The sequence below is a fragment of the Podarcis erhardii genome (assembly GCF_964252035.2).
Source record: "Podarcis erhardii genome assembly, chromosome: 15".
Taxonomy (NCBI): Eukaryota; Metazoa; Chordata; class Lepidosauria; order Squamata; family Lacertidae; genus Podarcis; species Podarcis erhardii.
In genome coordinates this window covers 3194515-3209089 of record NC_138505.1, presented here as the reverse complement: position 1 = coordinate 3209089, position 14575 = coordinate 3194515, and the positions used below count along the sequence as shown (strand labels likewise).

At 49.3% G+C, this 14575-nt stretch overlaps 2 protein-coding genes across 4 annotated transcripts in view; one reads left to right on the top strand and one right to left on the bottom strand.

Annotated features, from left to right (window-relative positions):
• Positions 1-6094, top strand: part of POGZ (pogo transposable element derived with ZNF domain) — a 37286-nt gene extending 31192 nt beyond the window's left edge. For all 3 annotated transcript variants that reach the window (XM_081840835.1, XM_081840836.1, XM_081840837.1), the window contains 3 exons: positions 603-715; positions 2427-2451; positions 2946-6094. In XM_081840835.1, coding sequence (XP_081696961.1) covers positions 603-715; positions 2427-2451; positions 2946-4569 — 1762 coding nt within the window. In that variant the 3' untranslated portion in view covers positions 4570-6094. The remainder of the gene's footprint in view (positions 1-602; positions 716-2426; positions 2452-2945) is intronic.
• Positions 6095-7604: 1510 nt separating this feature from the next.
• PSMB4 (proteasome 20S subunit beta 4) lies at positions 7605-13693 on the bottom strand. The gene is made up of 7 exons (XM_081841384.1): positions 13528-13693; positions 11937-12143; positions 10701-10847; positions 9649-9730; positions 9333-9449; positions 9046-9134; positions 7605-7762 (listed from the first exon to the last, which is right to left on the bottom strand). The coding sequence occupies exons 1-7, from the start codon at positions 13653-13655 to the stop codon at positions 7750-7752; spliced, it is 783 nt and encodes a 260-aa protein (XP_081697510.1). The 5' UTR covers positions 13656-13693; the 3' UTR covers positions 7605-7749.
• Positions 13694-14575: the final 882 nt, after the last annotated feature.

Below are 14575 nucleotides of genomic sequence, written 5' to 3'. Positions count from 1 at the left end.
TGCTACGACTTGTAGTGTAGTGTAGATTTTTTGTAGTGTAGATTTTTGTAGTGTAGATTTGCCTCATGAGCTTTCCTGTGTGTGATGTATCTAATCACTTTTGTGCTTATCGCAAATGGCAGTTCCTGGGTCTGGAGAACGAATGCTGCAGAACCTCAGCTCAAAATGCTTGACTCCAGCCTTAGTGGAGAGAGCACTTTGGGGGGGGGGGCTTGGCTTTTCAAACATTGAATTAATAACTTTTTTAACCAGCCCTCCAAGGTCTGTGGTTGTTTTAGAAACCTTGTTTTCTGACATGCTTCATCAGTGAGGCTTAGACAGTTTGTGTGTGTGTGTGTGTGTGTGTGTAATGAATGTGTTGGAATTCTCGGCACTTATAACAAGATCCCCAAAGAATCACATCAAAGGGCTTCAAGTTCCCCACCCTGATGTGATTTATCTTTTGAGCAGCTAAATCAAGATGTGCATTGCCAGGGCAGAGGGGGTGTTGTCGTTGTTGTTGTTTGTCTACAAGGGAAGATGTTTGGGAATCAAATACGCTTGCGAGTGGCAAGATCCTACCAGAAGGGATGATCTTCCTTCTTTTCATTTCTGCCTCACAGCGGAGTGCGATTGGCTTGCTCGGCATGTCTCTTTGCCACATCGGAAGGCGACGCGATGGCCAAGCACCTTGTCTTCAACCCCTCGCACGAATTCAGCAACGTACTCCTACGAGGTGAGGGCTGGAGGGGGCAGGTGGAAATTGGATGATGCAGCACGGCTTCTCCCAACTCCTCCATTCCCAGCATTTGCTCATTCAAACAGAGTTCCTCACCAAAAAGAATCACCACCACCACATGTGTCTTATAACCTAGGAAACTGCCCTATACTGGTCCATCTCAGTATTGCCCACACTGTCTTCCCATGGTTTCGAACTGAGACTCTCTTCTGAGAGAGAGGGGGGCATTTCCTCTCTCTGTTTTATTGCAAGCCTGTTTGAACACTTCACTCTTGCCCTTGCTGCAGGTCTACTCCCTCTGCCATCCCCACCATTCCCGCTGCCTTGATACTTCCAGCCTTTTTGCTCTTCCTTTCCGGTTTTTTGTTTATTCAACTTAAAACCTGCCACCTGACTAAATTCCTGGATTAATTCCAAAACCCCTTTAGTACTAGACTCTGGCTCCTGTAATGTCAATACTAGGTCATCTGCAAAAGCTTTAAGTTTATACTGTTTAACTCCGACCTGAATACCTTGGATCTGATGGTCCCTTCTGATCATATTTAGCAGGACCTCCAGGACCGAGATAAACAAGAGAGGGGAAATTGGGCAGCCTTGTCGTGTCCCTTTCTCCATCTTAAATTCTTCTGTCACCACATTATTAACTATCAGTTTAGCCTTTTGTTCTGAATAAATTGCACCTATACCATTTACAAAACCTTGACCAACCCCCATCCCCTGAAGATTTTTCTTCATGAAGCTCCAAGAATGTTGTCAAAGGCTTTCTCCGCGTCTACAAATATCAAAACTGCTTTTGTATTGATATTCACTTGTAATTTTTCTAAGATGTTGATTATATTCCTCGTGTTATCAGACAAATGTCTACCAGGGAGAAAGCCAGCTTGGTCTTTATGTATCACCTCTGCTAATACTTTTTTCAGTCTTTTAGCCAAAATGTTTGAACACTTCACTCTTGCCCTTGCTGCAGTTCTACTCCCTCTGCCATCCCCACCATTCCCGCTGCCTCGATACTTCCAGCCTTTTTGCTCTTCCTTTCCCAACAAGCTCAGAGACTGCGATGGAAGTCCTTGGGGGCAGCTGCCTAGGAAACTCTGGGTTCAAAGAGCAGAGGATCTGAGTTCAATTCTCAGAACGTGTCCCCAGAACTTGTCCTTGAGACACACACATTTGGGTATCAACAAGGGATGAGGAAATAAAGGGAGGGCAATGGTGTCGCCCACTAGATAAGTACAAAAAGTTCCAGGACTCTTCCGGGAAGGTCACCAGGCCACAGTGGCGCTTGACTGAGGGGCAAGACAGATTTGCAGGCTTGAACAGGAGGGTGCCATTGGGAGAGAGCAAGGCCAGTTTCAGGAAGGCAGAATAGGCAGGGAGAGGATGGGGGAGCTAGTCTGGTGCGTAGGGGAGCCGGGGAGGGGCAAAGCATGGCATGGTGTCTGTGAGCTGCTTGCAGCTGGTTCTCTGTCGCCATCCTAAGAGGCAGTTTATATGCTGACGGAAAAGGGTAGTGATGGATTGCTGTGCAGACTCAGGGTATGGCTAATAGTTCCCAGAACGCCCCTGCATTTTCCTCTGCCCTTGTGCTGTGAGTCCACCTGTTGCCACTGTCCCTGGCTGGCTGTCCAGTCCCTTTGTGTGTTCCTTGTTAACAAGCCGCCTGGTGCAAGCTCAGCCTCTCAATACTTGTATTTCCTCTTTTTTCTAACAGGTTCCACCTGGAGTTCGCATTCAAGGTAAATTTTCCCCAATTTCCCTCCCATATGGGCAGATTCATGAGGGATTTTTCTCTTCCTTTTACTGCAAAACTGGCCTGGTTACAAAACTGGTTACTGCAAAACTTGGCCTGGTTACCCATTCCACATTTGTGAGAAATATTTTATTGTGGCAGCACCCACACTCTGAGACTCCCTGTGTATCGACAGGGAAGGTGACTGTACTCTTCTTACTGCCTGCTAAAAACATTTTTGTTCAGCCTCCCCAGACGTGCAGAATGTAGATACATGTTTTAATCTGCTTTTAGTTAATTGCTGTGATCTTTTCTCTTTTGAATCATCTTGAGAGTTGTTTTGTATGGTTTTTACTGATAATTTTATTGCTTTATTCTCTTTGTAAACTGCTTTTGAGATTTCTCCCCCCCCCCCTTAAGCGGTGTGTAAACTTGATGAGATAAAGAGAGAAAACTACTCAAGGACATTCCCCGTCTTTCTTTTTTTCTCCCACCCTTCAGGCCTGCCCAGCCATTTGACAGAGGCGTGAAGGCCCCCAGCTCCACCTACCCGCCAATCGAAGCTGCTACCGTGAACACGGCCTCGCCTCTGCCCGAGGACGAGAAAGAGAAGGAGGAGCCTGAAGTCGGCAACAGACCCCCTGTCGTCGCTCCCACTCCAGCTCCCGCCACTATCCAGGAGGACGAAGACGAGTGCTTGAACGTGGAAGATGAGGACGAGGAGCCGCCGGCGAAGGAAGCGCCTGAGCCGGTGAGCCGAAAGGAGCAGCTCTCGGTGAAGAAGCTACGGGTGGTCCTCTTCGCCCTGTGCTGCAACACGGAGCAAGCGGCCGAGCACTTCAAGAACCCCCCACGGCGGATCCGGCGCTGGCTTCGGCGGTTCCAGGCTTTCCAGGAGGAGAACGTGGCCTCCCTGTCCGAGGGGAAGTACCTGAGCTTCGAGGCAGAAGAGAAGCTGGCAGAGTGGGTGCTCACCCAGCGGGAGCAGCAGCTGCCGGTCAACGAGGAGACCCTCTTCCAGAAGGCCACGAAGATTGGGCGGTCCTTGGAAGGCGGCTTCAAGATCTCCTACGAGTGGGCCGTCCGCTTCATGCTCCGGCACAACCTCAGCACGCACAACCGCCGGGCGGTGGCCCACCCTCTGCCCAAGGACGTCGAGGGCAGTGCCAGCTGCTTCATTGAGTTCGTTCAGCGGCAGATCCACACCCAGGACCTGCCTCTATCCATGATCGCCGCCATCGACGAGATCTCCCTCTTCCTGGACGTGGAAGTGCTCTGCAGCGACGACCGGAAGGAGAATGCCTTGCAGACGGTGGGGACGGGGGAGCCCTGGTGCGACGTGGTCCTGGCCATCTTGGCTGATGGGAGCGTGCTGCCCACCCTCGTCTTCTACCGGGGCCGGGTGGAGCAGGCCGCCAACGTCCCGGAGACGATTGTGCTGGAGGTGAAGGAGGGCGGCTACAGCGACGACGAGATCATGGAGTCGTGGTCCTCCACGGTGTGGCACAAGCACATAAAGAGCCAGAACAGCAAAGGCATGCTGGTCCTGGATTGCCACCGGACGCACCTCTCGGAAGAGGTCCTCTCCGTGCTGAGCTCCTCCAACACGCTGCCGGCCGTCGTCCCCGCCGGCTGCAGCTCCAAAAACCAGCCACTGGACGTTTGCATCAAAAGGACCGTGAAAAACTTCTTGCACAAAAAGTGGAAGGAGCAGGCCAAGGAGATGGCCGACTCCACGTGCGACTCGGACATCCTCCTCCAGCTGGTCCTGTGCTGGCTGGCCGAGGCGCTCGAGGTCATCAGCGACTGCCCCGAACTGGTCCAGCAGTCCTTCCTGGTGGCCAGTGTGCTGCCAGGCCCCGATGGCACGGCCAACACACCCACCCGCAACGCCGACATGCAGGAGGAGCTCATTGCCTCGCTGGAGGAACAGCTGAAGCTCAACAACGAGCCACAGGAGGAAGAGGAGGAGGAGGAAGAGGCAGAGCTGCAGGACGGGGCATCGGTCGCGCCAGCCGAGGAATCCGCCCACCCCGAGATCCTCCACCAGCTCTTTGAAGGGGAGAGCGAGACAGAATCGTTCTACGGCTTTGAGGATGCTGACTTGGATCTGATGGAAGTCTGAGTGCTTTCCTCCTTGATCCAGAGAAAGAGTTCTTTTCCTCTCTCTTTTATATATATATAGATATATATATATAGATATATATATAAAAGAAAATCAATGTTGGATGAGACCATTTTCACTTCCCTGTGGATCTGTGGCTACGGGAGATTAGTAGGTGAACACGCAGACTAATAGCCATTTTATGCTGTCTGTTCATTTCTTTAAAAAGAAAAAAATGTGCTTAATTTGTTTTTGTTTTTTCTTAAATCAATGTGTTGCTATTTTCTGAAGATACATTGTGGGTGAATTATTTTTTGCTTTTCATTTTCTTTACCTCACTGTATTATAGTTTCTGGGTTGTGTTTGTTTTATACTGTGCAAAAAAAGGTTTTTAATTAAGCCACATCATCAATGTGACCTTTTTTCTTTTGAAAAAACCAAGGAACACCAATATGTAGCTAAAGAATGAAAATCTCTACACCCCACCCCACTTTTTTTAAAATTTGTCATAACACAGACCTCCCCTACCTTCCCCATTTTAACACTTGGATCCAGAAATGTTGATTTCTAGGTGATAACATCTTTTCTTTCTTTTAAGGTATGAATGTTTCCTTTAACACATTGAACATTCTGTAGCCGCCCTTTGAAAATTTGAGGTTTCCTTATTAACAAAGAGGACAGCAATTAAAGGCCGACACCGTTGTTTAGGGACAGGAAAGGGGTTGATCCCTCCTGTTGGTCACCAGCAAATGGATCTTTATAGACATAGAAGTGCCATGCTTTGGGTTGACCGATGATCCACTTTGGTCGAGAGTTACTTGGACTTCCAGGCAGCTGCCGTAACTTCCTCACTTCCTCGTCCGTTGGCTAAACTACTGGGCACCTGCTCCTTCTGATTCCTAACAAGAGTATAAACTGTGGAAGCTTCAAGCCTTTTGACAACTCCGTTCAGGTTGGCAACATCCTTTCCGGTTGACTCGTTGGTTGCAAGCTAATCCTCTCCTGGACCATTGACTTTAAACCTTCTGGAAACGTATCGATAGCTACTGAATCCTGCTTTCTCCGACGGCGCCAAGACACACTAAGTACCCCGAATTTGCTACTTCGGTTGAACCCAGCTGCACACTCAAAAAAAACAAGGGAGAACTTGTTTTTATTTTTCACTGCCAGCGTAAAAAACAGAGACAAAAGAAAGACAAAAAGAGAGGTGTTTTTTCTACTGTTTGCATGTTTGAGAGTTTTTTAAAAATCGTAACGTATTATGGTCTGAACAATGAAAAGCATTTTGACATGACAGAAGAACGTGGGAGCCTCCTCCCTCCCCTGCCCTTCATGCCACTTCTGGTTTTACTTTTTTCCGTTGAAGTTTTAAGACTCTCCTCTGTGGCCGACGCCTTCCCTCCCTTTCCCCGAAGCCCCCAATATGCCCACCCCACTCCCCACCCCAGTGACTCAAGGGAAGAAGGAAACAGGGTGGGCTGACCTGTAAATGATTAATCTCTAAAATGTACATACGTGGAACATTTAATAAAGCCAGGGAAATGGATTTATAAACGCTGTGTTTTTATTATGGAGAATAACAGCTGGATGGGGCGGGGAGAAGTTTTGTACGTGTTGTAAATTAACAGGAGCTTCAGGCAGGATGCCCGATACAACCTGGTGTCCTCCATCCAGGTGTTTTGTACTTCATCTTCCATCAGCCCAAGACAGCACAGCTGTATGATGCTGAGGTTAGCGGGGGGGGGGTCTGTGGGTGCTGATCGTGCAGCAAAAGGGGGCATTCAGCTGCATTTTCAGTTGTGGGGTCCAGAGGAAAGTTATTTGGGCCAGATCCCCAAAGAGAGTCTTGTCTCTTCCGTGAATTTGTAATACTGTACAGTTCTGGTTGCCACATCTCAAAAAGGATAACGGTAGAGTTGGAAGAGGTTCAGAAAAGGTCCACCAAGAGGTGACCTTGTAGACAAGCATAAGATTAGCATGATCTGGAGCAACTGGATAGTTTTTTCTCTCCCCGTTATACACTAGATTCCCTTCCTTCCTTCCTTGGATGCACAGATTACCACCCCAGCCCCTGCCCAAAGTGGATCTTGCCATCCCATCATCTTTCCCCTTTCCAGTCCAAGGGGCTCATCTTCCTCCCCATCCCCACCCCAACCATTTTAGCTGACTCTTCCTCTCTTGCTTTTCCTTCTCTGCAGACACTGTCATGCCCCCTTATCCAGCCTTCCCCTCAAGACTGTGAGCAGCTCTCAAACTTGGTGCTGGGGTGCTTTGAAAATTAGATAGCCAACATGGTGCTTATTCAGATGTTTTGAATGCCTCTCAGTGGCCCCATGTGTTGGTAGTTGTACTAGCTGCTCCTGAGCTTATCAGGGGTTTAAGAATGAGATTGGTAACAGCAGGGGCGTCGGGTTCTCTGAGGGCAGGGATGGCAAACTCTGAGCCTGTACATGCCTGTCAAATTGCAGAAAGTGGGCTTCCAATCTTGGCCCCTTTTTTCTTCTCATCTACTAGGCAAGCAAAGTGTCCATGTGCATTCTCCGGATCTGTGTTGGAACTGAACCACACAAGCGCAAACAGCACCATTCATTAGTGATTAATTTCCCCCTAAAGGACAGACCCATTCACAGTCACTAACTGCATGACTGATATGCCACATTCAGTTTAGCCCCCAGCCCCCGAGTCTGACCAATTCCCCCTCCATCAAATAATACATTCCCCTGGTGGTAGAAAATCAGAGTGTCAAGAAAGGCTGGAGCGCAGGCTTCTTCCTTGATGTATCAGCTTTCTACAATGCAGTGAATTTTCTAGGTGCTTTCAGTAGATGGAGAAGCATTTCTTCAAAAATGCACCTCCCACTCCCCCCCCCCGCCCCCCACACACAAACAGCCTCACCACAAGATTAGTCTGACAAGCTCAGAGAGGGGAGAAGCCAGCAACGCTTTAAGATGACACAGGATCAGGAATGCCTGATTCAGGTCGACAGGAAGCTTATAGCAGAGAAAACTGGAAAATTACAGTGAAAGTATAAGAATCATGACATGTACATACAGGCAAAGAGTCTAAACCTCATTTATTCTGTTTACAAAAAAAGAAAACGTGGTCTGAGGAGCTGCCGAAACATTAGGCATCAAACAGCATCGCAAGGGATTTGGGATTATCTCTTGACAGGAACAGAGACTGCCCACGAGCTCTTGAGCTTCATTCAAAGCCGCTGCAGAGAAAGGGGGAGGAAATGGGGGGAAATTAGGTTGGCAGTACCCAAATTAGCAGGAGGCAAGAGTTGCACGATGTCTAGAAATGGTTGCAGAACAGGAAATCGTTTTTAGGACAAAATGAAGCACAGTATTTAGGGTATGAATATGGAATTACTATAGCCTTTGGGCCCAGGGATACTAGATACAGACATTTTAACCATGTTCATAAAGTTGCTACGAGAAGGTTTGCTAAGTTTGGCCGCAGAGGTGTGCGTGCCTCTTGCTAGGAGCCAGTCATTCCCTCTAAGACCTGCATATTCCTTTCAAGGTTCATATATAAACACCCAAAACCTAGCTAATCTGGAGGGTCTGAGGCAGGGGGACCTTTTATACACCGAGGGCCACATTCCCTTGTGGAGAGCTTTACGGGGACCATGGATAAGATGCTCATTGCCCAGTAGGCTAGAGGCCAAGCAAGGATCAAGGAGGTTTCTACACACCCTTCTAAGGCATCATTGCAGTTCAGGGATGGCTTTTGGCCAGGAAAACACACCTGAGGGCCCAGGCAAGAAGTTAAGAAGAGCCTGGCCCAATGGCCCATCTAGCCAAGTGTCAGCTCTCACAGGGGCCAACCAAAACGCCTGTGCGAAAACGACAGATCATGGCTGGTAGTGGGTGTAGCGTGCTGAAGAGATGTGACCTGGGAAGAGCACCTGGGAAGAGCTCTAAAGGGGCTGGATGGCTCCCTGGGCAAGAAAAGGAAAATCTAGTGGCCTTTTCAGCTCCTGTTCCCAAAGGTAAGGTAATGGGAGGTGAGCCAAGCCAAGAAAATGGGAGCAGAACAAAGAGTTCTAGGATAATCTGAAAGATGTTATTTATTTGGTTTATTTCTGCATCTTTCATGCTAAGGTCCCAGGGCAGGCGACCACAATTTAAAAACACATGACTTGAAACAGCCCAAAACATGTGACAATCACAAAAATAGACCCTAAAAATGCACCTAGCAACCGTGTTGAGGAGACAAGTCTTGAGCCAAAAACTGCATAGCTGGCCTTGCCTCTGTGGGAAGCAGGTTCCACAACTTAGGGGAACCCCAAACTTCTGAGGGAGGTGGAACTTCCATGAGGGCTCTCTCTGATGTTCTTGGCAGCCGAGGGGGTTTCTGTGAGGGTGTCCAGACAGTGCAGGGTCCAAAAATGCCACCTTCCCAAAGGTCATGTAGGTAAATTGGGAGTTTTCCTGTACTGTGCCAGCCGCAAACTGCTTCATTGAATGCCCATCCCAAGGGAGGTGTGTTTACCTGACCAGGTGTGCTATTTCCCAGTTGGTCTCGGAGGAGATGGGCCCTTCTACTTCCACGCCTTTCTCTGTCACCGTCGTGAGCTCGTACTGAGAGAAAGAAGAGTGATAGGTTAGACCTTCTTGCCAGACACGTTTGCCCTAAACAGGACCTCCTGAGGCCTTCTACCTGCATCAGGTGTGACCTTTGGCCAGAGCTGGTGAGAGATGCAAATCCTGACACCAGGAAGGTCGCAAAGCCCCACCCTTCCATGCTTCTACAGCCAAGATGCACAGTGGGAGACTCACCCTGTTGAACGAGCGGGCGTCTCTGTAGTAGAGGATTTTCATGCAGCGTTCAAGGAGGCTTCTGGCCTCCTGCTTAGACAGGACGGGCTTATTTTCCAAGGCTTCCCTCATCAGTGGCTGTGATAGAGCAGGAGAAATAAAACAGTCAGCTGTGCAGCCGCAAGCAGTGGGAACTAAGAAGGCCAGAAGAGTCCTGCCCATGGCTCATCGGGCACCCTGGTCTCACAGTGGCCAACCAAAAGCGGCTGGGCACAGACCGGATCTTTGGCACCTCTTAACATGAGACCGTGTGCCTCCTCCACACAGAGACGCTTACCTGTGCCACGTAAGAACCGTATCCCGTCGCCAGAGAAGCAGCTTCATACGCCACCCCGAGCATGTCAACGTAACCTAGGAAACTGAGAAGGGGGGGGGGGCTTTAGTAATAATAATAATAACAATAATAATAAGAATTTTATTTATACCCCACCCTGGGCTCAGAGCGGCTAACACCAGGTATAAAAACAATTGATTAAAATACAACTTAAAAACAAGATTAAGTACAACATGCAGCCTCATTTCAGTAGAAACTCAAGGCAAAAACTTTTTGGGGGGTGAAAACGTCAAATCTTCACCAAGGCCAACTATCTAGACTGGTCCTACGTGGGCCAGAAAAAAGCCAGGAAAGTTCCCAAATAGGAGTTCCATCACAGAAAGAGAAAGGAAAAAGGAAAGAGGGGAGGGGGATCAAGTTGATTCCAAGCCAAAGGCCAGGCGGAACAACTCTTACAGGTCCTGCGGAAAGAAATCAGATCCTGCAGGGCCCTGGTCTCATGAGACAGAGTGTTCCACCAGGCAGGAGCCAGTACTGAAAAGGCCCTGGCTCTGGTTGAGGCTAATCTGACTTCCTTAGGGCCCGGGACCTCTAGGGTGTTACTATTTATGGACCTTAAGGTCCTCCGCGGGGCATATGTATTGAGATATCAATAAATAAGTAAATAAACAAAACAACAAAAAAAGGGAACTCGGAAGAGCCCTCTAGCTGGATCAGGCCAAGCACCCATGTAGTCCAGCACCCTCTTGTCACAGCCGCCACCCAATTGCCTCAGTGAGAAAACGACAAGCAGGACTCCGGCACAAGAGCCTTCTCGCCTCCTGCGGTTTCCAGCAACTGGTGTTCAGAACCATCGCTGCTTCTGGCAAGGAGGCAAGAGTATAGGCAACATAAGTAGTAGCCATTAAAAGCTTTATCTTCCAGGATGAACCCTCTCTGCATAAAAAGGCAGGCAGGCAGAGCACTTTAGCCAGAGGTCTCATCCCATCCCATCTGAATGCTGATTCCAACAGCGCTCCCAACCTTTCCGCCCATCACACCCCAGGGTGACTTACCTTTCCCCGTTGCTGAAGCCGCCTATCACCACGGTGTTCCAGAGGGGGTTCATCTTGGACCGGCGGCTGTACATGGCCCGGGTGAGCCAGGAGTGAATGGCCTTGGGGCTGTAGCTGTGGCCGTCTCCCAGGAGCTCCTCGTCGATCCTGCAGGGCGGAAGCCAGATTAGATGCGGCACCTAATGCTCTACGGCAAGGAGTGGGGAACATCAGGCTCGGAGCTGAATGGGGACCCCCATATTGACGCCTGAATCCAGCAATAACCCAGACACACAGTCGCAGACTACATAAGGGCCAGCTAAAGAACCAGGCCAAGTTCATGTCGGCGCACTATGCCAATCATTTGGGGCTCCTTTCTCAGTCCGCAGTCACCCAGAAAGTCTTCCAAGTGCTTCTTTCTTGGTTAAGCTCATCTGCTGGTGAATTCCCACGCGGGGAAAAACACCTCATTCATTCCTGTTCTGTTTAAAGTATTTGCTGAAGAATTAACATTACAGTGCTACCCTCTAGTTACAAGCTTAATTCAAACCTGAAACTGTTCTTAACTAAAGGCGTGCTTTCACTAATGGGGCCTCTTGCTGCCACTGTGCCACTGGCACACAATTTCCGTTCTCCTCCTGGGGCAAAGTTCTCAAATCGAGGTAACTCTTCCAGGTTAGCGAAGTTTGTAACCTGAAGCGTTTGTAACTCGAGGTACCACTGTACAACTTATGCAACTACTGGTGTAAGAAAAACAAAGTAAAACTATATACATGGAATCATTCCGTCTCTCTGCTTTTCAACCATCTGGACAGAGTAACAGCCACTATCAGAGCACGTCTAATATAGAAGTCTGTTGCTAAGGAAAGCCTGTTGCTGGGAGGCAAAATTATGCAAGAATCATTCCAAGCCTATTTTTAGATTACACTAACTGTTCAGGGCTCGGAGCTGGCTGCTGGATATCGGAGGGACACAGAGCCTGGCAGACAGAAGCCCCCAGAATAACCTCCCGGACCCCCAGGGCCAGACCTGGGATTCTCATAGGCGCCTCTGCCAGTCCAGCAGGATAAGGTGCCCCAGGAGGCAGGCAATGGGACAGAGGAGGAGGAGGAGGAGGAGTGTCTGTCTTCAGGTTTGTTCTTTAAGGTTCTAAATTTCTCCAGGAGAGGGCAGAGCCTGGAGGAGGTGAACTGGAGACAGAGGCTTAAAAGGCCTCCATCTGCTCCCTGCCATTGGTTTGGAGAACTTCAGACTTACACCATCTGCTCAATGACTTGCTTGAGGTACTGGAAATCAGCGTAGTCGCCCGAAGCCCCCAGCACGGTGCTGTCGTTGACCTTCATAATCCTGGAGATGTTGCGGAAGCGGGCAAGCGACCCATAGGAGCCCAGCATGTCGGCTGCAATCATCACCCCACCGTTGAATTTCACCCCCAGGACTGAGGTGCCTGTCACCATGGGGCTCCTTTGAGGGGAACAAGAAGCATCAGAGGCTCAGCTTGCAGCTCCCCCTTCTCTGTGGGGAATAATTTGAGTTGGAAAAAATGGCAAAGCAGCCCCACATCTCCTGCTGTGTTCAAGTGCCTCTTTCTACTTGACTCTTTATTGGGGGAAAGGACTGTAGATCAGTGGTAGAGCATCTGCTAGGCATGTAGAAGTTCCCCGGTTTAATTCCAGGCAGGGCTGGGAATGTCCCCTGCTTGAAACTCTGGAGAGCTGCTGCCAGTCAGTGTGGACAGCACTGAACTAAATGGACTGACTTGGTATAAGTCAGCCTCCTGCGCTAGCATTTTGTGCTCTCTCCCTTTGAGGCAGTCAAATCTAACCCCACAAAATGCTGCTTGTTCACACAACACCTATTTCCCACTCTGTCCCCACCGCCCTGGGACAGACACACCACCCTAGGCAGAGCTAACAAGTCCCTCCTAACAAATAGTAAGAGGGTCTTATTTTCTATTAGGCTTCTTAGCTGCTTATTACCTGAAAGTCTCCAAGTGACTAACAACACATTAACTCACAATAAAGGTAAAGGGACCCCTGACCATTAGCTCCAGTCGTGGCCGACTCTGGGGTTGCGACGCTCATCTCACTTTATTGGCCGAGAGAGCCGGCGTACAGCTTCCGGGTCATGTGGCCAGCAGGACTAAGCCGCTTCTGGCAAACCAGAGCAGCGCATGGAAATGCCGTTTACCTTCCCGCTGGAGTGGTACCTATTTATCTACTTGCACTTTCGAACTGCTAGGCTGGCAGGAGCTGGGACAGAACAACAGGAGCTCACCCCGTCACGGGGATATGAACTGCCGACCTTCTGATCGGCAAGTCCTAGGCTCTGTGGTTTAACCCACAGCGCCACCCTCGTCCCACCAGGTCACAATACCTATACCTAAAACCTTCACAAATAAAACTCACAATACCTGTACCTAAAACCTTCATAAATAGCTGCAGTATATCTCTATACCCTCATCCCCACCAGATCAGGATATGGTCTGTGAATCTGGTCCATTTATTTAGATGCTGATGGGCTAAATGGGGAAATCGGGATATCATTGGACCCTTGTTCCTTGCTTGGGGTGTGTGTGCTGGGAGTTGAGTCCAGCAACATCCGGATGGGGCCACAGAGGCCCCCACCTCAGAAATAAATAAATGCCCATTTAAACAAGATATAATTTGTCTAATTTAGCCATTCTTCCCCCCCCCCAACCCTCCCTCCTGCCCACCCCTAACCCAGAGACGTCATCAACCTGACGTGACGTCAGCAAGGTGACATCACAGGGGCATTTTCTCTCCCCTCCCCCTTTTAGGCCTAACTGGGGGCGCCCAGCCTCTTCCCCCCCCCCCCGCCCCCTTACAGAGTCCTGGTGACGCCCTCGGCCTGGACCCCGGGTGCGTTTCCCGGGCAGGGCGGTGAGTAAAGCGCCCCCGGAGCGGGACCACCGGCCCAGAACGGCGGCAGCGAGAACGGCGACGGAGCCTCCATCTTTCCCCGAAGAGCCACAGCTTAGTCACTGAGCAGGAAGAGGCGCCGGCATTCTGCGCATGCGCGGCGCTCGGGGGATTCTTTTTTTTGTCCTCGGCGGCGACCCGTACAGGAAGTCGAAGACCGTGAGATGCCGCCATTTTGTGCGTGGCGGAACTGAAGCATCTCTTTAACTTTTAAAAAAGGTAATATATCATACGTCCTAGGAAACGCAGTCCGCAGAGAATTACGAAAGTACTTTTTAATATTGGGAAGTTGTGGTGCGAAGGGGGCCGCAGGGGCTGTATAATTTAAAATGGCATGTTTCCCGCCCCCCCCGGTGTCGCCATCTTGAGTGTTGCTCAAAACTTAGCTAGAGCCAGTAGATAAAGCAGGCCTAGAGTGACAAACGCCGTCGCAGACTTTATGAGCACTTCCGCTGTCTCAAAGGGAACTAGTTTCCCGCGCTTCCATCATAGAGATGCGAACGGCTAGAGCAACGACTGCTGTCTACTCTACGCTCACATTTTGCAAGGAGTTTCAGCTAAACGGGTCGCTCTAGCCTTTTGAAACCTCTATGGGTTAAGCTGAGCACCAGTTTCTGAAGCTTTCTTTCCTCCAGGGGGCGCTCTTTCCCTGTTACTTGAATGGAGAAGCGCCATCTTGAGTGTGGCATCAGTTAACGCCACACCTCTGTTACCCATTACTGTAGTATTTAAGTGTATATTCTGTAATTATTATTATTATTCCAGGAATTTGCTCATGTAATAGTAATGAATATATACATTTTCTCTCTCTCTCTCTCTCTCATATTGTATGTCATTCCTTGCATTATACACCTTATTATTTATTATTTATTATTTATTACTTATTACTTATTACTTATTTGTTAGAATACAAATATTTTTTTAAGAACATAAGGAAAGGTTCTTTATGTATGC